Source organism: Podarcis muralis, chromosome 4, assembly GCF_964188315.1.
Source record: "Podarcis muralis chromosome 4, rPodMur119.hap1.1, whole genome shotgun sequence".
Classification (NCBI taxonomy): Eukaryota; Metazoa; Chordata; class Lepidosauria; order Squamata; family Lacertidae; genus Podarcis; species Podarcis muralis.
This window is the reverse complement of record NC_135658.1, coordinates 10,674,267-10,699,744: the sequence shown is the minus strand read 5'-3', so window position 1 is coordinate 10,699,744 and position 25,478 is coordinate 10,674,267. Positions and strand designations below refer to the sequence as shown.

General features: G+C 46.6%; 1 protein-coding gene across 5 annotated transcripts in view; it reads right to left on the bottom strand.

Annotated features, from left to right (window-relative positions):
• MYO7A (myosin VIIA) overlaps positions 1-25,478 on the bottom strand; it is a 171,620-nt gene that overhangs the window by 26,421 nt on the left and 119,721 nt on the right. For all 5 annotated transcript variants that reach the window (XM_077926921.1, XM_077926923.1, XM_077926920.1 and 2 more), the window contains 14 exons: positions 24,986-25,070; positions 23,825-24,043; positions 21,500-21,607; positions 18,164-18,373; positions 16,899-17,102; positions 15,380-15,556; positions 14,069-14,158; positions 12,252-12,379; positions 9,414-9,540; positions 8,408-8,527; positions 5,967-6,140; positions 3,671-3,898; positions 1,531-1,701; positions 141-258 (listed from right to left, as the gene is read on the bottom strand). In XM_077926921.1, coding sequence (XP_077783047.1) covers positions 141-258; positions 1,531-1,701; positions 3,671-3,898; positions 5,967-6,140; positions 8,408-8,527; positions 9,414-9,540; positions 12,252-12,379; positions 14,069-14,158; positions 15,380-15,556; positions 16,899-17,102; positions 18,164-18,373; positions 21,500-21,607; positions 23,825-24,043; positions 24,986-25,070 — 2,159 coding nt within the window. The remainder of the gene's footprint in view (positions 1-140; positions 259-1,530; positions 1,702-3,670; positions 3,899-5,966; positions 6,141-8,407; positions 8,528-9,413; positions 9,541-12,251; positions 12,380-14,068; positions 14,159-15,379; positions 15,557-16,898; positions 17,103-18,163; positions 18,374-21,499; positions 21,608-23,824; positions 24,044-24,985; positions 25,071-25,478) is intronic.

Sequence of the window (25,478 nt, the reverse complement as noted above, 5' to 3'; positions counted from 1 at the left end):
TAATAAGGCTACAGTCCTTATAAAAGAACGGTAACTAAAACTTAAGAAGTGAGCTTGCCGATAGATTGCCATTTTTCACCACCAACGCCTATAGTTATGAGCAGTGCAGCCTACCATGAGGTCAAGTTTCTTGGGGTTACCTGAGAACTTGAAAGCTTCGTAGAATCTGGAGAACAGCAAAGGCCACTTGAAGCGGGCAAAATCCACCACGTCTTCCTTGACTTTCTTGGGATCCGTTCGCTTCTGGGTATAGATTCCCTGTAGGAAGGAGGAAGAAAAACACCAAGTTGATAAACCTCAGTGAACATCTTGCAGGGTTTTGGGTGGATCAAGCAGCCCTGAGAAATCTAAAAAATACATTCAACAGTTGTAGTCTTGTCCCACTACAAAGATACAGTGGTACCTCCGGTTGTGGACGGGATCCGTTCCAGAGCTCCGGTCGGATCCCGAGGTTTCTGCAACTGGAGGGACCCCTTCTGCACATGCGCATGGCGTGGCAGAGCACTTCTGCGCATGCACACACAGCGAAACCCGGGAAAATACTTCCGGGTTTGCCGCGTACGTATCCCGAAGGATACGCAACCGGAGGTGAACGCAAGTAGAGGTCCCACTGTACTTAGATCACAATCCTATATACCAGGAATGGGGAACCAGTGGCTCTTCAGCTGTTGCTGGACTACAATTCCCATCATCCCTGACCATTGATTATTCTGGCTGGTTCTGATGGGAGCTGTAGTTAAACAACAACTGGGTTGCTGCATGCTCCCCAACCTAGATAGATAGATAGATGATAGATAGATAGAGTTGTTGTTCGCACACGTCTGTCTCAAGAGACAATGGAATGCACCTCTGGGAATGAAGTCAAACCACTGGAAAATCACAGCACCTGCTGTGGCTGTAGAGATCAGGAACTTGTAACTGCTGCCTCCCGAATTAGCAGCACTGAAGTGGGCTCCCCGGGGTGCAAGCCTGGGCAGTGTGTCTGGAGGTCCTGGGCTGCCCAAACAACTAGACCTCCCTCTCGACCTCACTGATGTGGTCCAAAGGAAGGAGGCGTACCAGTCGCCATCCAACCGCCTTAGGGAGCCCACTCTGGCAAAGCCATAGCAGCGCACAGAAACGCCGTTTACCTTCCTGCTGCAGTGATACCTATTTATCTACTTGCATTGGTGTGCTTTCGAACTGCTAGGTTGGCAGGAGCAGGGACCGAGCAACGGGAGCTCACTCCGTTGTGGGGATTCGAACTGCCGGTCTTCCGATCGGCAAGTCCAAACGGCACAGTAATTTAACCCACAGCGCCACCTACATCCCTTAACTTGGTGCATATGCCCCCCTCCCAAATCCTGGGAGTTCTAGTTTGTTAAGGGTGCTGGGAGACAGCAATAGGGGTGCACAGCAGGCCAGGAGAAGGAGTTTTCTGTTCATATAAAGGATGGATGCAAATTTCAAATTAGGATGCCGCCACTTAAAATGAATGCTTTTTCCTAAACTCCGGCAGCCTTGGCGCAAGAGGAGCGCTCAGCTCCTTGCCTTTTTGTGGGCAGCTATGATGAACTGGGCCCACTTCTCGATGGTTTTCGAAGGCGTGATCTCTCTGTCGGGGATGTAGGAGGGGATCAGGTTCAGGAGCCGCTCCAAGACCATTTCCGACCCGTAATCCACGTAATACTGCTGGGAAGCCAGCTCTGCCAGGTCTTCTTCCTGTGGGGAAAGGGGTTCCGGAACAGGAAAACACAGGAAAGACAATTGGAAAAAGGAAAAAGGAAGCTGTTCTTCCTGCAGTACCAGAACATAAGAAGATCCTGCTGGACCTAGTCCGGCTTATATACACACAATAATTACCAAAATAAGTGTTCATTCTTTATCGCTCTTCTGAGAAAAATAGAAAACCTTGTGCAAAGCCACAGAGACTTACGAACTACCCAGCCTAAGATGAACTTATAATGTCTGGTTTCAATGGATTTTTCAAATGTTTAGCTCAGTCTTTTGTTTTCTTTATCTTTTTAGGTAAGTTCATGAAGATACCAACAAAAGGTAAGTCCGGTGTTGTTCACAATACCAAAAGATGCTTGTGAAGTTGTAGATGGATGAAGTGGTCCAATCTCAAAGCCTCGATACGTATGTTGATATTCAGTTTCATAGAGAATACAGTGGTGCCCCGCAAGACGAATCCCTCGCAAGACAAAAAACTCGCTAGACGAAAGGGTTTTCCGTTTTTTGAGTCGTTCCGCAAGACGAATTTCCCTATGGGCTTGCTTCGCAAGACGAAACGTCTTGCGAGTTCTTGCAAGTTTGTTTCCTTTTTCTTAAAGCCGCTAAGCCGTTAATAGCCACTAAGCCGCTAATAGCCGCTAAGCCGCTAATAGCCGTGCTTCGCAAGACGAAAAAACCGCAAGACGAAGAGACTCGCGGAACGGATTAAGCTTAAGAGACTGATTTGCCTAGAAATAGTATTTTTTAAAAAAGAAGGAAAAAAGGCTAAGGTCACTGAAGAAGCCCGGAAAACTACCTTGGGAGAGGGCGAAACAGGTGCAAAATGCCAGCACCCAGTCTACAACTTCATTAACATCCATCTACAACGTCACTAGCATCTCTTGGTATTGTGAACAATACCAAACTTACCTTTTGTTGGGGGAGAACAATGTACACCACCTTCATCTCCTTAGCAGAAAACATGGGATATAAATGCAATAAATAAAAATAAATGCATTATGGACTGGAGCAAAATTTCACACTTAAAAACTTTTCTTTCCATTTCCTTCCTTCCGGTCCCATTAGAAAAGTGGGATAAAATGTTCAAAATAAAATCAGAACATTGCAAATGTGCCATGATTTGTTTATGTGATAAATTTAGAGCAAGGGGAAAGCTTTCTTGAAGTTTTCACTCTAAATGTTTTTGTACTGTATATGCTGGAAGCTGCCCAGAGTGGCTTGGGCAACCCAGTAAGATGGATGGGGTACAAATGTTGTTGTTGTTGTTGTTGTTGTTGTTGTTGTTATCATTATCATTATCATTATTAAACTTGTAGGACCACAGCCAATCAGATTCATCTATGCCAGGGGTCAGCAACATGCGGTCCATGGGCCAGATGCGGCCCACGAAGGCCGTTTTACCGGCCCACGAACTGCTCCCAAACTGAGCTGCTCGCTCGGTGAGTCCCCCACGCGCTGTACTAAACCAGCGCAGCGCGGTGCGGGGACTCACTGAGCGGCGCCAGAAATCGCATCTGCGCACACGCAGATACCGGAAATCGCATCTGCGCACGCACAGATACCGGAAATTGCGTCTGCGCATGCACAGATACTGGAAATCGCCTCTGCGCATGCACAGATACCAGAAATCGCATCTGTGCAAGTGTGATTTTTGGCGTCTGGGCATGCGCAGAAGCGATTTCCGGCATCGCGCTGTGCCAGTCCGGCCCACAGACGATCTCCATGTGAGTGATCCGGCCCATGGCAAGTAAACCTTGCCAACCCCTGAAGATTCTATGCAGTCGCTGTATGAAGTCCGTCTGCTGTCAGAATGAGCAAACTCTGTTGACAGCCCCATCAAAAACCAGCAGACGGAATACACTTTTTCACAAGGGATGCCAACGTCCGTCCAAAATTCGTCCTAATAATTCATCTCAGCCCCGGTTTTTATGGGGGGGAAATGCGCCCGGTGACTTACCTTATCGCAGCGGTATTCCCCAAACTTCACCCCTCTCACGATCTGTTGATAGATGAGGTTCGTCGCCACGTTGTCCTCGTTGGGGTTGTGCCAGGGTGTGAAGATCTCCTTCCTGAAGAAGAGTCTCCAGGGGGCGTTGCGTTCCTGAGCCCCCTGCTCTTTGGCGTACTGCTCGCACTGAGATACGGCATCCATGACGTGGTCGCTGCCGCTGCCGAGGGAGGAGACCTGGAAAGGGGAGAGGAAAACAGGTAAACATTGGGCGCCCTCCCCTTGCAATAAGTGGTTGTGAGGCCCTAAAAAAACGGGGTTCGAGCCAGCCCAGCCCAGTGGTTCCACCTACCAAAAGCATTGCTTTTATCCCCTAATCCAGTGGTTCTCAACCTGTGGGTCCCCAGATGTTGTTGGACTACAACTCCCATCATCCCTGAGCTCTGGCCTTGCTAGCTAGGGGTGATGGGAGTTGTAGTTCAGCATCTGGGGACCCACTAGTTGAGAAAGGCTGCCTTAATCACTTCCAGCGGTTTGAGGCCCGCGGGCACTGCCTGGCTTTTTAAAAAATTTAAAAATGTAAAAATTTAAAAATTTAAAAATATTTAAAAATGTAAAAATGTAAAAATTTAAAAATTTAAAATTTTTAAAAAACGGGGTTCCCATGGGGAGGAATCCTGGTCTTCAGTGCATCCTTGTTGCTGTGTGGGCAGGCCTGGATTTAGGTTTGATGAGGCCCTAAGCTACTGAAGGTAATGGGGCCCTTTATATGTCCAGCTGTCCTTTGTCAACAACAAATTGTCACTGTTTTTTTGTGTTGAATAAACACTATATGGTAATTTATGGACCTCATAGGTATCTCAAGCCATTTGCACGTAACAAAATATGTATTTTATCAAAGTAATCACTGAACTGAAATACAATTTAGAAGTCTATTAACAGTGAAATAATTATTAAGCTCTAACTTAAAATTATTTTTTATTCGTAACAAACTGAATAATGCAAACGCATTGGCAATTGGCAATAACAAAAGTTCCTTTAGAAACACAATTTGCAAAGACTCAGAAACTTGCTATAACATGAAGTAACAATAGGTGTAAATATATGATGAAAACTACTAATAATTATAAACAGAAGAATGTAGGCACCCTATATATAGAAAGGAGCAAACCAGTGATCTTTTAGGGAGCAGGCGGGGCCCATGACTTACATCATAAAACACTGTTGCTGTGTGTAGGTTTTATTTTATTTGTTTTTTATCTTATATTTTGGAAATGTACATCCAGTTTTTTCCCTTTAGTTTTTTTGGGGTCCCCCAAGAGAGTGGGGCCCTAAGCTATAGATTGTTTAGCTTATACATAAATCCATCACTGTCTGTGGTTTGTCTATGGAGTCCTTTACAGTTTGGGCCTAGGCAGGGCCGGCCCACGCATGAGGCAACATGAGGCAACCGCCTCGGGTGGCAGGTTCCACAGGGGCGGCAGATCCCAATGTAGTTCTTTATCCCCCACTTGTTCCTCAAATAGATATTCACTCACACCCTTCTCTAGGAGGGGGGCACCATTTTGTGATTTGCCTCAGGTGTCAAAATGTAACGTCATTGTAGCGGTAGTAGTAACAGCAGTTATCTTATGAATCTTCTTCAACATGAGTCTTACATAAAAGCAATGAAAAGTTGCTTTAAAAAAATCACAAAAATAGCAACGAAGTTTAAAAAAATTGTAAGAAAATAGGTTTATTTCCTTCTCAAGCAAGAAATTTAGTGAAGATATCATACCATATTAATTATTTTTCTAAATTTAAAGTTGTGAATTGGGTTTTCTTTCTGCTATGATAGTGGATGGAATTTTTTTTATAATCTTTTTCCTGATTGTAATTTTGTGTGTGTGTGCATACACATTTTGTATGTGCCAAGTAACGTGTACAAAAATGCATATACTAGGGTAAAACATGCATAAAATCATAAATCATGCATTGTCATGAACACTTCACCCTAGCACGTGCATTTTTATCACCTATTAGGAGAAAATGTAGGAGACCCGCATTGCAAAATTCAGAGAAGTGCAAATTTCAAAGGCTGGCTGTGTTTCGGTTCTTGTACTGCTTTGGAAATTTGCAAATTATGCAGGTCCACCTTTAAATGTGAAGTGGATTTCTCCCTCATCTCTGTAAACAAGAACAAACGGTTTGTGTTGTATGCCGGAGACTGGGGACCTAACTCCATGAATGCCACATTCCTTCTAAGATGGGTTTTGAAAGCAGCATATTGAAAGCACACCTAGTTTCCCCTAGACCTGTGGCCTACCTTGTCGAACAGAGCAATGTAAAGCGAGAATCCAAAGTGGTCCTTCAGGCTTATCTTGTCCGCCAAAGAGTTGCAGAGCTCTTTGGCTGTTGTCGCAGAGTCTGTCAACAAGGTCTTGGTCGTCCCATCCATGAACGTCACGGGCAGCATAATGGGCTTCTTAGATTTGGTTGCCTAGCAGAAGGAAGGAAAGCCATTAATTTTTTAAAAATAATAATAATAAAAATCTAAGACAACTGTAGATTGCAGGTTTCAGATTTTCATCCCAATGTAGGACCTCCTGGAAAATCTCCTCCCGTGCTTGGTATTGTAGCAAATATTTAATGTTCTACGCAATACCTCAAGGGCCGCCTCTTCCCATATGAACCTACCCGGACCCTGTGATCACCTTCTGAGGCCCTTCTTCGCGTGCCTCCTCCTCTAGAGGTCCGGAGGGTGGTAACACAAGAACGGGGCCTTCTCTGCAGTGGCTCCCTGTCTCTGGAATGCTCTCCCCACAGATGCTCGCCTGGCACCTTCATTATCCACTTTGAGGCGCCAGGCAAAAATGTTCCTTTTTAATCAGGCCTTTGGTTGATACGATTTACATCCTATACTCTTTTAAAATGGTGTTTTTTTTGGGGGGGTCACTATTGAGTTGCTTTGTTTATTTTTATTAAATATTTTGTGGTTTTATATCTTGATTTTATTCTGTGAACTGCCCTGAGACCTCCGGGTATAGGGCGGTACAGTGGTACCTTAAGTTACAGACCCTTCAGGTTACAGACTCCGCTGACTCAGAAATAGTACCTCGGGTTAAGAACTTTGCTTCAGGATGTGAAGAGAAATTGCGTGGCGGTGGCAGCGGGAGGCCCCATTAGCTAAAGTGATACCTCAGCTTAAGAACAGTTTCAGGTTAAGAACGGACCTCCAGAACGAATTAAGTTCTTAACCCGAGGTACCACTGTATATAAATTCAATAATAATACAGTCATACCTCGGGTTACAGATGCTTCAGGTTGCGTTTTTTCGGGTTACAGACACACTGAAACCCGGAAGTACCGGAACAGGTTACTTCCGGGTTTCGGCAGTCGTGCATGTGCAGAAGCGCTAAATCGTGCTTTGCGCATGCACAGAAGTGCTGAATCGCAACCTGCGCATGTGCAGACGCGGCACTGTGGGTTGCGAATGCTGTGGGTTGTGAACGTGCCTCTCGCACAGATCACGTTCGCAACCCGAGCGTCCACTGAAATAAAAAACAGGATTAAAATAAGACCCCATAGGCACCACACGCTCAAGGCAGCATCGTACCACTTTAAACAGTCATGGCATCACTCCAAAAGAAATTCCTGGGAACTGTGGCTTGTTAAGGGTGCGGAGAGTTCTTTGGAAACCCCTATTCCCAGAGTTTCTTTCCCAGAGTTCAGATTGTTAAACCAATCCGGGAATTGTAGCTCTGCGACGGGAATAGGGGAGATTCGCCTGGTGCCTTCATTATATATATTTAGGTGCCAGGAGAAAAAAATCCTTTGCAACCAGGCCATTGGCTGATGAATATTCTATGGCCTTTTAAACGTATTTTTGGGGTGGTGGTGGTTATAGTTTTGTTGTTTCAGTTACTGTGTTTTTCTCTTGTATTTGTATTCTATGAACTGCCCTCTGAGATCTTGTGATAAACGAAGGGGAGTCTATAAATTATAATAATGGTGGCGTTGATGATTCCCGGAAGCCGTAACGAACTACAGTTCCCAAGATTCTTTGGGGAAAGCTACGACTATTTAAGAGACATCACCTTGCCGACAAAGGTCCATATTGTTAAAGCTATGGTTTTCCCAGTAGTGATGTATGGAAGTGAGAGCTGGACAATAAAGAAGGCTGATCGCCGAAGAATGGATGCTTTTGAATTCTGGTGCTGGAGGAGACTCTTGAGAGTCCCATGGACTGCAAGAAGATCTAACCTCTCCATTCTGAAGGAAATCAGCCCTGAGTGCTCACTGGAAGGACAGATCCTGAAGCTGAGGCTCCAATACTTTGGCCACCTCATGAGAAGAGAAGACTCCCTGGAAAAGACCCTGATGTTGGGAAAGATGGAGGGCACAAGGAGAAGGGGACGACAGAGGACGAGATGGTTGGACAGTGTTGTCGAAGCTACCAGCATGAGTTTGACCAAACTGCGGGAGGCAGTGGAAGACAGGAGTGCCTGGCGTGCTTTGGTCCAGGGGGTCACGAAGAGTCGGACACGACTAAACGACAACAACAACAAATGACTGTTTAAAGTGGTACAAGACTGCTTTAAATGTATAATGCAGATGGGGCCCCAAAGAACAACAAAGGTTATGGAAATATTAACTTTCAGATGTTTGTCCCCTCAAGAGTGCTTTTGTGTTCACGGAGGAAAACATCGCCTTACAGATTATATTGGGCTCTTGCGATATGGCTGACATAAATCAAGCACGTTTTACCTGAAGTTCTAGCCAGCTTGGCGGCTGAGTTCTTGTCCCATTGGCAAATGTCCTCCTGAGTCTCTCTTCACAATATGGAGCATAACCTGGTGGCCCTCCATTGATGAAGTTCCTTAAATACTGCACGCCAAGACAAAAGACGGCAACGAGAACTTCCACATGGCTTTCAAACATTCAGAAACACAGTTGGCAGCACCATGTTTTTAAATATTAGATTTTTTTAATTTCATGCTTCCGATTTCCTGGCCAACATTTGATTCCTGCCTGCACCCCCCAATTTTTATTTTTATTTTTGGAATGGTTGCAAATATGTGGTTCTGACCGTAGGCGAAATGTGCAGAACAACCAGTCCTCCTACTTAAATACGAATTAAAAAATCAAGAAAGAAGTTACAACTCCCCCCACAAAAGATTCCCCAGTAAGGATAGTTAAGTATTACAACCATTCAAAACATCCCTCCATCCCTCAAAATAAATAAATAAAACAGGGAGGTGGCTTTGCATCATAGCAATTTTAGAAAAAGTTTAAAGCGCCAACACGTTCCTGCAAACCTAATGTGAGAAGCGGACTTTCCCAGTTTCACAACTCCTTTTTTTTTTTAAAGTATTCTTGAATTTCATTTATTTGGTTTTTCAGATTAAAAATTTACAGTCATACATCAAACATAAATAATAAAAACAAGATTCCAAGGGATCTCCTGGACTTCCATAATCCCCTTTGTGGGTCCTATGATTAATCATTTCCTCCTGCAAATCTTATACCTCTCCGTTGTATCCAGAATTCACCAATAAACTACAAGTGATATTCCAATCCTGCTAACGATTTTAACTGTTTATAACGGTCTTACAAAGATAAGTTATAAATTCCACCCCCATTCCTTGTTAAAATTTTGGTCTTCCTGATTTCTGATTCTTCCGGTCGTTTTAGCAATTTCAGCATAGTCCATCAACTTCACCTGCCATTCTTCTCTGGTAGAACAACAATTCCAACCAAGATCCAACATTACCTTGACAAACTTTTCTGAAGGGGCGAAGCAGCCCACGCATAAGGAGACGAGGATCCACCCTCGGGCATGGCTGCTTTTGGAAGGGTTCTGGGTCAGCTGTTTGCAGATCTGGCAATAAATTTCATCCCTGCCAGAGGAAAAGCGGTAAGTTTGGATCATAACTCTCAAGTTCCCCCACAGACAGAATCCATTTGCAAGAGCTAAGGAGAAGTGCTTCTTGCAGACAGGCTTGTGTACAGGTGGAAACAGTGGGCAGAGCATCTCTTGGCTCAGCCTTCTGCATCATCGAAATACTTTATTGTCACTTGAAGTGGGTGGCGCTGTGGGTTAAACCACAGAGCCTAGGGCTTGCTGATCAGAAGGTCGGCAGTTCGAATCCCCGCGATGGGGTGAGCTCCCGTTGCTCAGTCCCTGCTCCTGCCAACCTAGCAGTTCGAAAGCACGTCAAGTACAAGTAGATAAATAGGTACCGCTCTGGCGGGAAGGTAAACGGCGTATCTGTGCGCTGCTCAGGTTTGCCCGAAGCGGCTTAGTCATGCTGGCCACATGACCCAGAAGCTGTACGCCGGCTCCCTTGGCCAATAAAGCGAGATGAGCGTCACAACCCCAGAGTCGTCCACGACTGGACCTAATGGTCAGGTGTCCCTTTACCTTTACAACTTGTATACAGTGAGATTACACAAGCACCCCCTACTCAGCTCTCTTAGTCTTAATTCCCCTCGTTTACTGACGCACACCCACCAAACCCGAAAGTCAGTTGCCCTCTTGTTATCTTTTCATTCAGCAGCCTAACAGCCCACGGATAGAAGCTGTTCTTTACCCTGTTGGTGCGACTAGTCATGCTTCTATATCTTCTGCCCGAGGGCAGGAGATCAAGAAAGTGCCGGCCTGGGTGTGAATCATCCCTGAGAATTTTCCTCACTCTCCTGAGGCAACGTTCTCCCGCTATTTCATCCAGCGGATTCACGGGACAGCCCATAATATCTTGTGCTGTATTCACCACCCTCTGTAGGCACTTCCTATCAGTTGATGTCAAACTAGCATACCACACCGTGATGCAGTATGAAAGGACACTTTCTATTGTGGACCGGTAGAAGGAGATCATCAAATGTTGATTGACATCGTTCTTTCGCAATACTCTGAGAAGATGGAGTCTCTGTTGGGCTTTCTTAACCACCTGAGTTGTATTGATTTTCCAAGTAAGGTCTTCACTGAGATAAACTCCTAGGAATTTAAAGGAAGAGACTCTATCCACACAGCCCTCCTCAATGTACAGCGGGGCTAGTTCTTCTCTCTTCCTCCGAAAGTCCAACACCATCTCCTTTGATCATGAGGACCTCCAGATGCAATACCCTTGTCCATTCGCTGTGCCGACTGGGGCTGATGGGAGTTAAAGTTCAGGAGCATCTGGAGGGCACCGGGTTGGAGAAAGCTATCTTGGGAGGATCAAATCCTGAAAACCCCCCACAGACGTTGCAGAAGAACAGGGCACAGAAGTCTCTCTTTGGAGATCCCAGGTGGGATAGCGTATAAGATGCTTTAAGAGACGGACAAATTGGCCAGTTTTTCCAATCTACACTTCTCCACATTTCTGCATCAGTTTAAGGTTTTTATTTTTAAAGTCCTCATGAATTTTAGTGTAAGTTTCTAAAAATATATGCATTTTATAGCAATCCCTTCCCATTTTTAAGGTTACTTCCCAGTAATATGTGTATTTAAATACACACACACACACACACACACACACACACACACACACACACCTATCATCTATCTATCTATTTATCTATCATCTATCTATCATCTATCTATCATCTATCTATCTATCTATCTATCTATCTATCTATCTATCATCTATCTATCTATCATCTATCTATCTATATCTATCATCTATCTATCTATCTATCTATCTATCTATCTATCTATCTATCTATCTATCTATCATCTATCTATCTATCTATCTATCTATCTATCATCTATCTATCTATCTATCTATCTATCTATGCATTCAAACACACATGTTATTTGCTTGGAGAACTGCATCACAAAATTTGGATAAATGGGAAATTTTGAAGGCTAGCTGTGTTTCAGATCACAGTTTGATTCAGAAAGTGTGAATGAGTTAGGGTCACCAGACTGGCTTTCTCCCTCACCCCTGGCTGCCTTGTAGCAGCAGTGCCTACTTTTTGATTCCAGTTATGCACTGGTTGTACATTGGTAAAAAAAGAGTGAGGAAAATATTCCTAGAATGCTGGTCTCTGTCATTCATAGGAAACCAAACTCAGGCAGTGCTGTCATTGGAACTTCTTGCCACTTGGAGGAAATGGTGGGTGTGAACAATATGTTAGAAAAAAATGGGTTTCCATTTCTCTCAGTTTTGCCAATCTTTTATCCACTCTGTTCTCCACATTTACACATCAGATTGTGAATTTTCTTTTAAAATCCTCATGAAAAATTTATCAGCATTGCAGTGCAAATTATTCCTAACTCATACATTTGCAAATGCAATTTTGCCTAATGTACACATATTAGCAAAACAATTTTCTGTCAACGCATTTCTTGTATGTCATTTTCTGTCATATATTGCATTTTTACCCCAGTCTATACACCTTTGCACACATTACTTTGCGGGGAAACTGCTTTGCAAAATTTGGAAACATGCAAATTTCAAAGGCCGTCTGTTTCAGTTTGCATATTGTTTCGCAAAGTGTGAATTACGAAGTTTCTCCTTTAAATGCAAACTGAATCGAATTCCTCCCCCATCATCCCTAGAGAAGGCCCGGTGACCATTTTAACGCCCATACAGAATGTTTCTTCTTTTTCATACTAATATCTAACCTTAATGCTGGCCTGAGGATGCCATTACCAATAATGAAATGGAGCTTTTCCAAATTTGAGGTAGGCCGGTCCTCTAGCATGCTGTTGCCTTGGACGGTGGACTCACCATCGTGAAGACGCTTGGTCACCTAACAAAACAGAGGGAGGGAAGGAGTTAACCTGTGAGATGTGTGAACGAGGCATCGCCCCTCCCTCCCTAACTCCCACCCACGTACAGACTGAGGGGTAGGGACCTTGACAACCTAGTTCTGCTCTAATACTCGGCCAGGGCATTGCTGAGGCAACTTGCATGCTTGATCTCAGCTGCAGGAGCACTCTCCGTGGTCCTGAAACCACCCCTTGCCCTATCTTTAAGGTGCTGATTTCTGCATAGTCTTGCATAGTTATCTCCCGCTTAGACTACTGTAATGCGCTCTACGTGGGCTACCTTTGAAGGCGACCCAGAAACTGTTGGTTTCTGTGTGTTGCCACTGTGCAGTGCTTGGAGTCACAAGACGCTGTTTTGCATACCAGACATTCCAGGCTGTTGGAATGCTCATGGAAGACGGGAGACGGATGTGATGTGACTGTTTCCTGTTCTGTTTCCTGTTTGTTTTTTCAGTTGCTCTCTGTCTTTCACAGAGAGAGCATATATATTTCTTTTCGGTCTGCGTAGTTAGGAATAGTTGGGTTAATAATTATTAGTTGGGTTAATAATAATAATAATAATAATAATAATAATAATAATAATAATATATTATTTATACCCCGCCCATCTGGCTGGGTTTCCCCAGCCACTCTGGGTGGCTTCCAACAAAACACTAAAATACAATAACATATTAAACATTAAAAGCTTCCCTAAACAGGGCTGGCTTCAGATGTCTTCTGAAGTTTGGTAGTCTCTTTGACATCTGGTGGGAGGGCATTCAACAGGGTGGGCGCCACTACCAAGAAGGCCTTCTGCCTGGTTCCCTGTAACTTGGCTTCTCGCAGCGAGGGAACCACCAGAAGGCCCTCGGCACTGGACCTCAGTGTCCGGGCAGAATGATGGAGGTGGTGACGCTCCTTCAGGTATACTGGACCGAGGCTGTTTAGGGCTTTAAACGTCAGCACCAACACTTTGAATTGTGCTCAGAAACGTACTGGGAGCCAGTGTAGGTCTTTCAAGACCGGTATTATATGTTCTCGGCAGCCGCCCCCAGTCACCAGTCTAGCTGCCACATTCTGGATTAGTTACAGTTTCCAGGTCACCTTCAAAGGTAGCCCCACAGAGAGCGCATTGCAGTTGTCCAAGCGGGAGATAACTAGAGCATGCACCACTCCGTTGAGACAGTCTGCAGGCAGGTAGGGTCTTAGCCTGCATACCAGATGGAGCTGGTAGACAGCTGCCCTGGACACAGAATTAACCTGCACCTCCATGGACAGCTGTGAGTCCAAAATGACTCCCAGGCTGCACACCTGGTCCTTCAGAGGCACAGTTACCCCATTCAGGACCAGGGAGTCCTCCACACCCGCCCTCCCCCTCTCCCCTCAAAATAGTACTTCTGTCTTGTCAGGATTCAACCTCAATCTGTTAGCCGCCATCCATCCTCCAACCGCCTCCAGGAACTCACACAGGACCTTCACCGCCTTCACTGGTTCCGATTTGAAAGAGAGGTAGAGCTGGGTATCATCTGCATACTGATGAACACCCAGCCTGTATCCAAGTGGCATCCCTGGGTATGCGCTGATGGGCCGTGCCAGGGCATTGGGAGCCACAGCAGCTGACCAAGGGGTCCAGATGGTGGACCGCTAACAGAGAACTTGTGATTCCCAAGCTGCAAAGAACTATTGCTCACCTCTTCGGTAAGCTTGGATTTCTTCTTGAGGGTCAAGGAGACCAGCTTGTGCCGCACGCTGTTCTTCTTGTGGCTGTCTATGTGAGCACTCTGCGAAGGCAAGAGGAACAGTCTTATTTCATAGGACTGAAGAGCTGGAAGGGACCTCAAGGGTCATCTAGACCAACCCCCTAGAAATGCAGGAAACTTTTGCCCAACGTGGGGCTCAAACTCACAGCCCTGAGATGAAGAGTCCTACGCTCTGCCAACTGAGCTTGAGAGAACTGATTCCATGTGCACAACACAGTGCTCTGCATGGGTTTGGGAGGTCTGGGTTCGAATTATGCCAACCCTGCAGGGCAGCTGGCACCCCCGTTTTGCAAATTTGGGAAAGTGAAGCTGCAAAAAGCGATTGCACTCCAAGTCATTTAAGAAGTCTTGCATAAGGCACTGAGATAAGCCTCACTTCCCTGGTCAGTAAAATGAGAACACCATGTGCCTTTTAGGTTTACCATGAAATAGGACAAGATAAAAAAAAATCCAGTGCTTCCAATTTTTAAACTGCAGAGCCTTATAAATGTGCCAATAATAGCTTCATGGGTTTCTCTTTGGATGTGGAGATTAGCACCAAAAAAGGAGAAAAGGCTCTCAATATTATGTTTGTAGAGTGCATCACAACCAGAATGTCAAAGTGCATTAAAAGGTAAAGGGACCCCTGACCGTTAGGTCCAGTCGTGACCGACTCTGGGGTTGTGGCGCTCATCTCGCTTTATTGGCCGAGGGAGCCGGCGTACAGCTTCCAGGTCATGTGGCCAGCATGACTAAGCCGCTTCTGGCGAACCAGAGCAGCGCACGGAAACGCCATTTACCTTCCCGCCGGAGCGGCACCTATTTATCTACTTGCACTTTGACGTGCTTTCGAACTGCTAGGTGGGCAGGAGCAGGGACTGAGCAACAGGAGCTCACCCCGTCGCGGGGATTCGAACCGCCGACCTTCTGTTCGGCAAGTCCTAGGCTCTGTGGTTTAACCCACAGTGCCACCCATGTCCCTGTGCATTAAAAGGTAAAGGGACCCCTGACCATTAGGTCCAGTTGTGACCGACTCTGGGGTTGCGGTGCTCATCTCGCTTTGTTGGCCGAGGGAACAACAACAACAAAAACTTTATTATTTATACCCCACCCATACAAAAGACCACCATGGAAAGAATCAGCAAAATGAAATAATGAAATTCAACCTTAGATGAACACTGGGATCTCAACTTGCAATTTGTGAACTAAATTCTCACTGACTACTTTATACCATCCACTGGTATATAGCACATTTCCACTTACCTCTGCTTCGCCTTGTAGAGCTTGAAGTTCTTTTTTGTACGTCTTCTTCCCCAGGGTCTCATAAATTTTGGTCATCACCGGGATTTTCTCGCTGCCATCACTCATTGCTGTGTGGTATTTGGGCTCAGGAAGGTCACCCATGAAGCGAAGAATAGTAATCCACACCGCAAGGGCTGCCTGTTTTATTTTCAAAAAAGAACCGTAATCATCAACTTGTCAGTTATCCTTGCTGGGGCAGGAAGAGACAGATCTCCAAATGGATCACCAAGGATTCTGAGTTCCATACTTTCTTCAACAATAACCTCTCCCCTCCCTTCTAAATTAGACTGCTGAAATCAATCGTTTGCAGCTTGCAAACTATTAAAAAGTTATGCGACTAAAAAAATGACAAAAGTACTCACAAGCAATAAAAATTTTTTCAAGAAGTACACAACCAAATTGAAGAAGTTCCACATAAATCATAAGATCAAAGATAAAGATACAAAAAATTAACAGCAACAACGCCCCTCTCCAACACCCTCCCAGGCCAATATTCTGTTCAGCAGTCTCAGATTTCGTAGTTGGAGTCAGTCCAGGCCCTGTCCTCCAAGTGGAAAAAAGTCCTGCAAGGCAGGGAGCAGGTCTTCCAGAACTCACAGCTAAGATGAACAAAGCTTGTGCGGAAAACCAGGAATGGACAAAATCAGGTAAGATTCACAGGGCCAGTTCACACAACCGCAACGGTTTCAGAGGGCTAGTTAACACAAAGCCACTTCCGACGTAGAAAGGAGGTGGGGTTGCAGGCTTCACCCTCCCACCATGCGTGCGGGGGAATCCCGATTGCATCATCCCTGGCCTGGGGGGCGTGGCCAGCTCCATTTAACGCAGGGGCTGCCTGGGATCTCCCTCTTTACCACTTCCAGCTGCTCCAGTTTCCCACTCTCCCGCCCTTTAAGGTTTTCATCCTTGACCTTGCTATGGATCTTGGTTGGTCGCCGTTGAGGGGCCTGGTAGGAATTTTCCCACTTGGCAAATTGACACCAGCCACTTGGTTTTTCACCTACCTTGTAGCAAATTGTCACAACTTCCTTGGTATTGGCGGTTAGGCATTGGTATTGGTATTGTTATGTAGATGGAAGGGGGGAGGAAGCGCCATCACCTGCCCCGCATATTGAAGGGTAGTCCGATAAAGGATTCTGGGGGGTATGACCCTGTCCGAAGCCTATGGAGGTGAGGGCCTAAGGTACGCCCCCTAGCGGTGACCCCGGGGGAGTTCCTAGTTGATGTGCATCAGCAGGGCTCCCCCTACTGGTGGTTAACCCTTCCCGGACTTCAAGCGAACAGGCTGAAGCCGGATAGTCGGTTAGGACCAATGCCTAAGCCAATACCTCTCATCACCTGTAACCAATAAAGTTGTGGCCATATTTAGCCCATCAACCTTAAATATCTGTGTCATGTGTCTTTATTTCCACTGGGGGGAGGCGCGAACTCGCCACGCAACCATTACTGCTCTTCTCCAGAGCTGTTCACACAAACTCACCAGCTGGTCTCCCTCATCCTCGTGGTAGAGGAGTGGCTGCTTGAGGGGCCGGCGTATGTAGGTTTGTGTGGTCGTGCCCTGGAAGTACGTAGCGGCAAACTTGGCGAATTTGTACTCCGAGAGGTCCTCCTCCTCCTCCTCTGGCAAGGGCAAGGCTGTTTCGAGGTCGTCTTCCTCCAACTCCTTTTGTGCCCTCTCCAGATCCTGGGGAGGGAACCAGCAGAGATTTAACCTGGTTCAGTCTGGGTCAGGGGTGCCAGGTCTTGGGAGCGGAACCCTGTTGGGCCCCTTGAATATTTTGGGTGTGTGGGCTGGGCTCCTCCAAGGTCCAAAAAGCGTGGAGGCAAAACATGGAGCAGAACGCAGTGCGGTTCCAGTGGCCAACTCCTTTTCCTCATCCTTCTGCCGGGGGCGGAGCCAGGAGGAGAAAGAGGAGGAGCCGCCGGCCATTGAAGCCATGTGGACACCAGCTCTTCTGGACGTTGGGACATCACACACACGATGCTGCCTCCCCGCAAATCACCTTCGCAACAAAAAAAAAGCTGAGTCTAACTGCAAATCAACTCTGGATGGCTTTGGGCTGGGAGAAGATGCTACAATTTTGGGGTACGCTCTTCCTTCCTAGGCTTACTGTATTTTTCCGTGTATAAGACGCTCCCATGTATGAGACGCCAACTATTTTGGGGGACTCAAATTTAAGAAAATGGGGGAAGATGGCACAGAGTTATTGAACTTTCTTTGCAGAGGATTGCCCAGAGCTGTTGAACTTTTTTGTGGAGCTTTTTTTAGGGGGGATTGCCGAAATCGCTCACCCACACGGATCGCTAAATCCACCTCCCGTCCGTCCCATCGCCGGCAGAAGCTGCCAATCACCTGCACAGCTGCCGGAGCGTCAGCCAATCAGCACCACCCATTGACGCAGCAACCAATAAAATGCACAATAGCCGCTGACAGCCTTGGCGGCAGCCAATCAAATGTCAACCCTATGCGCTACCCATGTATAAGACGACCCCCACTTCTTAGCAGGATTTTTAAAGAAAAAAGCATAGTCTTATACACAGAAAAGTACGGTAATTTGATACATTGCTTCTCTAAACCAGCGTCGCCCCAACTCGGTGCTGGATGGGGATGATGGCAATTGTAGTCCCAAACATCTGGAGGACAGCAAGTTGGGGAAGCTGCTTCCTCAACATGCTAGCAGAACCGTGATATGGAGTGTGTGTGTGTGTGTGTGTGTGTGTGTGTTAATGTCTCCTTCCAGTTACCTCAAACCCATTCGGGGCCTGCCCTTCTTGGCCAGGAAAAGACGACGTGGTTCCCAGGAAGCCAAACATTTTGTCCACCATGTCGGAGTCGTTGACGGGTTCGTTCCGGGCCTTTTCCATTTTCTGCAAGAGTTCCTTCTTGCGCCGCGCTTCTTCCTTTTCCTTTACTTCCCTTTCTGCATCTTCCCGAGCCAGCTGGGCCAGGCGTATCTAAGAGAGAGCTGTGGCAATGAGTAACCAGGAGCTGAGAGGCACACGGGCGCCAGGGAAAAGCTCTACCCCTTTTGCTCAGTCGTCGCAGCACAAAATCCAGGGGCCACCATTTCTTGCCAAGAGACAAGGGTCTAGGCCAGGGATCTGCAACCCGCGGCTCCGGAGCCGCATGTGGCTCTTTTACACCTTTGCCGCGGCTCCGGGGCGGATACTAGTGAGGGGAGGAGGCGCATTGTCCGCCCCGACACTCCCCACTGTGGCGGGCGCTGTACTGGCTGTGACGTCGCATGGGGGCGGTGCGTGCATTAGTCACGCACCGTCCCAACGTCACCTTCCCGGTTTTGTGGCTCCCAGTTGTTTTTTTCTTCGGAAACGGGTCCAAGTGGCTCTTTTTGTCTTAAAGGTTGCAGACCCCTGGTCTAGGCAAATCAATGGCACCACCACTGGAAAGAGCAGCAACTGCCAACAGTAGAAGAATGGCGACAGAAAGTAATGGAATATGCAGAAATAGCCAAACTAACAGGGGGAAATTCGACAACAGGGCGAGGAAACATTTCAAAAAGAATGGGGGAAATGTCTGTTGTATCTAGGAAAGATAAGATGAAATAGTAAAACCAGCAGAATTGGAAACAAACCTCCTAACGGGAAAGATTAAGAAAAGTGATGGATAATGAAAACAAGAAGAAGCAAAATGTATAAGGAAACTAATATAACTAACAGCCGTGGTAAATGAATACAGGCAGACAACAAGAATTGTATAAACATGAGGACTTGTTTGTTTACGGATACACTATGGACAAATATGGAAAATGAATAACAATATATAAAATGGAAGAAAATAATGCGATAAAATTATAAAAAACCAGAAGAAGGAAGGAGGGAAGTCAGCTCTGAAGAGCAAGTATGAATGTAAAATGTAATACAATATGTGTATGTGGAGTATCTAATTGAAAAACTAATAAAGATTATTTGGGGGGGGGGGAGAGAATTACCGCTTACATTAAAAGAAATTTAAAAATAGCTCAAAAATGAGGTGGGGGCATATCTCTTATGATATCTGAATGGAATGAAAAAATTTGGAACATAGTAAATATGATTAAGCTAGCTTGCTACAAAAAAATAATATAAATCAGCCTAACAGAACTATGGAAAATTGGGTGGGTTTTTTGTACTGTTTTGGAATAAGAATTCCAACCTTATGCTACTTTCAACCTGCTATTACAATATTTCTTCATGCTCTTTATATTTGGTGTATTTTGTTTATTGAAAAAAATAGCGATAAAGAAATCTCAAAGCAGTTTGCAGTGGGGGAAATTCGTGCTAAAACCATTTAAAGCAGTGAAACCAAATTGCAGACAGCAGGGCAGAAGGGCCCAGTGCTATTGATCAAGAAAAGTTTCTTCAAACTTGATATTTTATTAAGTTGAGAGGGAAAACCTGGTGCTCTCTAGAAGCAGTTGGATTCCAACTCCCATATGCATTAGCCAGCATGACCAATGGTTAGGGATGGAGGGCCCTGGAGTCCAGAAACATCTGGAGAGCCACAGAATCACACAACCGTCCATGCCTCCAGAATGACCCTTGTACCGTTTTGTCAAGAAAATGTCAATACCCAAGTAGTAAGCAATAAAAATGTGCTTTCTTCACTAGTTCACACACACACACACACACACACACACACACACACACACACACACACACACACAAATTTCAGACTAATATGAATCCACCATCTATATCTTTGCTGCCCTATCAGAATGTTTGTTGGTTTTTATTGTTTCTTCCATTATTTTTTTTAAAATTATTTTTATATATAGTATATTTGCGTAACTTTCATTATACATTAACAAATGAGCCCCATATTTTCTCTAGCCTAGATATAATAGCTCTATTCAAAGTACCCCCAAATTATCTTTGACCAAGCAGAGGTGAGACCAATCTCTCAAAAGGGGTATATGATTATTGTAAGTTTGGGAAACACTCGTATAAGCTATTTCAAGTTATGGGTTGCATTTATTTTCCCCCTTTCCCCTCCTCCAAGATGATCAAGGTGTTGAACATGGTTCGCTTGCTCCTCCACACGACAACCCTGTAAGTAGGTTAGGCTGAGAAGGCGTGACCGTCCCGAAGGCTACCCATTGAGCTTTGTTCACGCCGGAGCGGGGATTTGAACCCTGGTCTCTGAGGTCCTAGGGACGCGGGTGGCGCAGTGGGTTAAACCACAGAGCCTAAGGCTTGCCAATCAGAAGGTCAGCGGTTCGAATCCCCACAAGGGGGGTGAGATCCCTTTGTTTGGTCCCTGTTCCTGCCAACCTAGCAGTTCGAAAGCATGCCAGTGCAAGTAGATAAATACCGTATTTTTCATCCTATAGGGCGCACCGGCCCATAGGGCGCACCTAGTTTTTTTTTGGGGGGGGGGGGAAATAAAGAAACAAAAATTTATTTCCCCCCAGGCGCAGGGCTGGGGCGGGGGAAGCCCGAGCTTCCCCCGACCCCTGCCCCCAGAACTCCCGCCGGTCTCCCCAGGCTTGCGGATATCTGCCCGAAGCCCGGGGCGCACTCTGTGGCGCTTCCCGGGTTACGGGCTGCAGGCTGCAGTCCGCAAGCCTTGGGAGCCCGGCAGGAAGTCAGGCCGGGCTCCCAAGGCTTGCAGATAGCTTCCTGAAGCCTGCATTCACCCCATAGGACGCACACACATCCCCTTCATTTTTGAAGGGCGAAAAGTGCGTCCTATAGGGCGAAAAATACGGTAGGTACCGCTCTGTCGGGAAGGTAAACAGCGTTTCCGTACGCTGCTCTGGTTCGCCAGAAGCGGCTTAATCATGCTGGCCACATGACCCGGAAGCTCTACGCCGGCTCCCTCGGCCAATAAAGCGAGATGAGCACCGCAACCCCAGAGTCAGTCACGACTGGACCTAATGGTCAGGGGTCCCTTTACCCTTTACTCTGAGGTCCTAGTCCAAGACTCTAACCCCTACACCACCTTGGAAGCACTCAGTGTATTCCGGTCCCAGGATCTTAAGGGCAGTGTCAACTAATATGAGAACTTGGCTTAGGGGCACCCAGGAACGGTGTATTCTGCGCCACAAAAGAAAGGGACACAAAGTAGAAGCGTCAACCCACTTGGTGTTTCTTCTCTGCTTCCTCTTTCGCTTTCTTGGCACTCATCTCCTTCCTCAGGCGTTCCTCTTCCAGGAGGCGGAGTTTTTCTGCTTCCAGGCGGCGGCGGTACTAGGGGAAGGAAATTCAGAATAATAATAATAAATTCTTATTTATATCCTGCCCTCTCCAGCCAAGGCTCAGGGCGGCTAACAACCAATAATAAAAACAAGTTGATTAAAATACAATTGAAAAGATTAAGATATAACATTAAAACAATTAGGGAGCAATCTTATCATAGGAGGAGAAAGGAAAAAGAAAGAGGGGGAGGGAATCAAACTGATTCTGAGCCAAAGGCCAGGCGGAACAACTCTGTCTTACAGGCCCTGTGGAAAGAGATCAGATCCCGCAGGGCCCTGGTCTCATGAGGCAGAGCGTTCCACCAGGCCAGAGCCAGCGTTGAAAAGGCCCTGGCTCTGGTTGAGGCTAATCTGACTTCCCTGGGCCCGTGACCTCTAGGGTGTTGCTATTTATGGACCTTAAGGTCCTCTGTGGGGCATACCGGGAGAGGCGGTCCCGTAGGTACGAGGGTCCTAGTCAAGAAGCACTGCTTGAATGGGTTGCTCCATTCATTACCCAGCCTGCAGTTTAGAAGGTGAATGGCAATCAGGGAGAACAAGCTAGATATGAGGCAGGAGACATGTGAAATGAACAAAAATGGAAACAGCAGGAACTTCCAACACTGGCAGGCGAAGATGGTGGAGTATGTAGAGATGGCCAAGTTAACAGGGAAGATCCGGAATCAGTGTGACAAACTGTTTCAAAAGGACTGGAACAAATTTATACTAATTGTAAACATCTGAACACGTTTGTAGGTTTGAACGGAAATGTTTTGCAATGTAAATATAAGGAACAAAATGTGATCATGATAAAAGTGGAAAACTTAATAAAAAATCATTTTTTTTAAAAAAGATATGAGGCAGGAGACATATGAAATGAAGGCTGTGTTGACTTGGCATTTGATGGCAGCTGTAGTGGGCGGGGGGCATATTTCCCCACAAACCATGGGAGAGAAGGTATGTAAACTCAATATCTTTCCCCTGGTGGAATGGAAAGCAATTTTGTTTTGGGGGATGGGAATCACCCACGAAGAGGGGGCAAATGTCAGGGACTTGACTGGACATTGAGGAGTGGGTACCAGGAGAAAGGGGTTAGCTGTGATTCCTTCATTGCAGGGGGTTGGACTAGATGACCCTCGGGCCCCTTCCAACTCTACAATTCTACAGTTCTGTGACCAAGTGGGTCACAGAACCTGTCTCCTCCAGGTTCTAGTTTAACACTAACTTCTTCTTCTACTTCTTCTTCTTCTTCTTCTTCTTCTTCTTCTTCTTCTTCTTCTTCTTCTTCTTCTTCTTCTTCTTCTACTACTACTTTATTTATACCCCGCCCATCTGGTTGGGTTTCTCCAGCCACTCTGGGTGGCTTCCAAAGGAATCTTAAAATACAATAACCTATTAAACATTAAAAGCTTCCCTAAACAGGGCTGCCTTCAGATGTCTTCCAAAAATCTGGTAGTTGTTTTTCTCTTTGACATCTGGTGGGAGGGCGTTCCACAAGGCGGGTGCCACCACCGAGAAGGCCCTCTGCCTGGTTCACTGTAACTTGGCTTCTTGCAGCGAGGGAACTGCCAGAAGGTCCTCAGTGCTGGACCTCTGTCCTTCTGTCCGGGCAGAACGATGGGGGTGGAGACGCTCCTTCAGGTATACTGGACCGAGGCCGTTTAGGGCTTTAAAGGTCAGCACCAACACTTTGAATTGTGGTCAGAAATGTACTAAAACTAAAACATCACGCCGGCCCTCATCAAACCCTAGGATATCCCATACCTAAGATATCTATCACAGACACTTATCAGCTCTACAGCCCCTCCCAACAATATACTCTGCTGAACTATAAATGTATTTTTGTTTTATGAGATGCACCTCTTTCATTAAATTACTACTTTTTTGTTCCATTTGGAACAGTTGTATTTGTTTTGTGGCCCACCTTGGGAACTTATAGTGAAGGACGGATAAGGTATCTTCCTATATAAACAAACATGTAAGGTGGTCGTCACGCTGCAGTTCAGTGTAAGGACAGACCAGCAGGCAGGCAACTGAGTGAGTGAGCAAGCAGTGTGGGTAAGCAGGTGGCCCAGGAGAGATGTTTAATGGAGGGGGAGGTGCTCCGAGGTTGGCCAGGTGTGGGGAAAGAGGGGAGGCAGGGCTGGCGAGTGGAGCAGACCCTAGTAAATTAAAAAATGGAAATACGCCTCAGGCTGGCCTTTAGGGGCAACGCAAGAAGCACACTTACCTCTCCCTTCAACCGCTTATACAGGCGTCGAGCGATCATGCCCCTGGCGTATGCTTGGATGGTGAAGACTGCCCAGAGGCGATGGCGGAAGGCTCTGCGCACCAAGAACCCCCGGCACTTGGCTTGGAACTCGATGATGCGCTTGCGGGCCATGTGGTACCTCTTGTGCAGCTTGCGGGAGCGGTAGAGGGCTTGCAGCCTCAGGAAGCCGATCCTCATCTGTTGGGGTGGTGGAGAAATTCAGAGAGCAATTCCTACGCACAAACAACTGACATAACGCGCACTGATCTAAATTAACCCGGGGATTGAACCTGTGACCTTCTGCATTCAAAGCAGATGCTCTTCCACTAAGCTATGGGCCCTTAAGGTAAAGGTAAAGGGACCCCTGACCATTAGGTCCAGTTGTGACCGACTCTGGGGTTGCGGCGCTCATCTCGCTTTATTGGCCGAGGGAGCCGACGTACAGCTTCCGGGTCATGTGGCCAGCATGACTAAGCCGCTTCTGGCGAACCAGAGCAGCGCACGGAAACACCGTTTACCTTCCTGCCAGAACGGTACCTATTTATCTACGTGCACTTTGATGTGCTTTCGAACTGCTAGGTTGGCAGGAGCTGGGACCGAGCAACGGGAGCTCACCCCGTCGGGGGGATTCGAACCGCCGACCTTCTAATCGGCAAGTCCTAGGCTCTGTAGTTTTCAGCTCCAATGCGAACAGTGGTAGCATGGGCGAAGCAATGAACGCAGGGGACCAGGCTGCAGGGGCGAAGGAAGGGGGGTGCAGTGGGGGTGGGCCGCCCTGGGTGTCACCACTGAGGTGGGTGACAAAAGGCCAGGCAGCACTCACTGCAGGGCCTGCAGTGTGCCCGAGCCACACGTCATTTCTGGGAGTGACACGGTGGCTTGGGTGCCCGCAGGTTCTGCGCTGCCCCAACCGGTTCACCCGCCACCTCTCCCTCAACTATAGGGTGGCTAAGTGGGAGGAGGCAGGCAGATTCCTTGGAGGCCCCATGGAGCGTACTGCCCTGGCTGGCCCCGCCCCTGCAGGCAGTTGCCCCCGCCCCTGGGCACAGGGCATGCGCACTGCCCCAGTCGCCCAATCAGCTTGCTCCGCCGCTGGTTAGGCAATCAGTCCAGAATCCTGCATGCTTCAGGTGTACTTACAGCATCATAATTTCTTCGACAATTATGCCCCCTCCAAGTCCGCTGGATCATCAGAGCTGCATTCCTCACTTTCAGGAAATTGGACCTGGGGAAGAGACAATGACAATCCATTTTTCTCCTCGTGCACTCTTTGTTTTTAAGCCCTGACCCAGGAAGAAACGCAATTCTTTATGGATTACCTCAGAAAGGTGGACAAATACAATCGCTCTATTGTCATGTACAGCTCACAATCTCATTCAAAGCACCTTTCTAATTTCACATTAAAACTACAAACAGGAAACAAATTGTACCCTAATGTCTTTAGAGCATTTTTCCATTGGTATTTGGGGAAGCAATCTTTGACTGAACTCAAACCTTCGAGAGCAGGCGCTTTCAGGAAACCACAGTCCAAAGAACAAATAAGAAATTTATTCTTGAGCAAGAAGCCTGAACAATTGTTTTTGCTGACCCCTTCCTTTACATATTAACTCAAAGGCGTAGGGAAAGAGGCCTC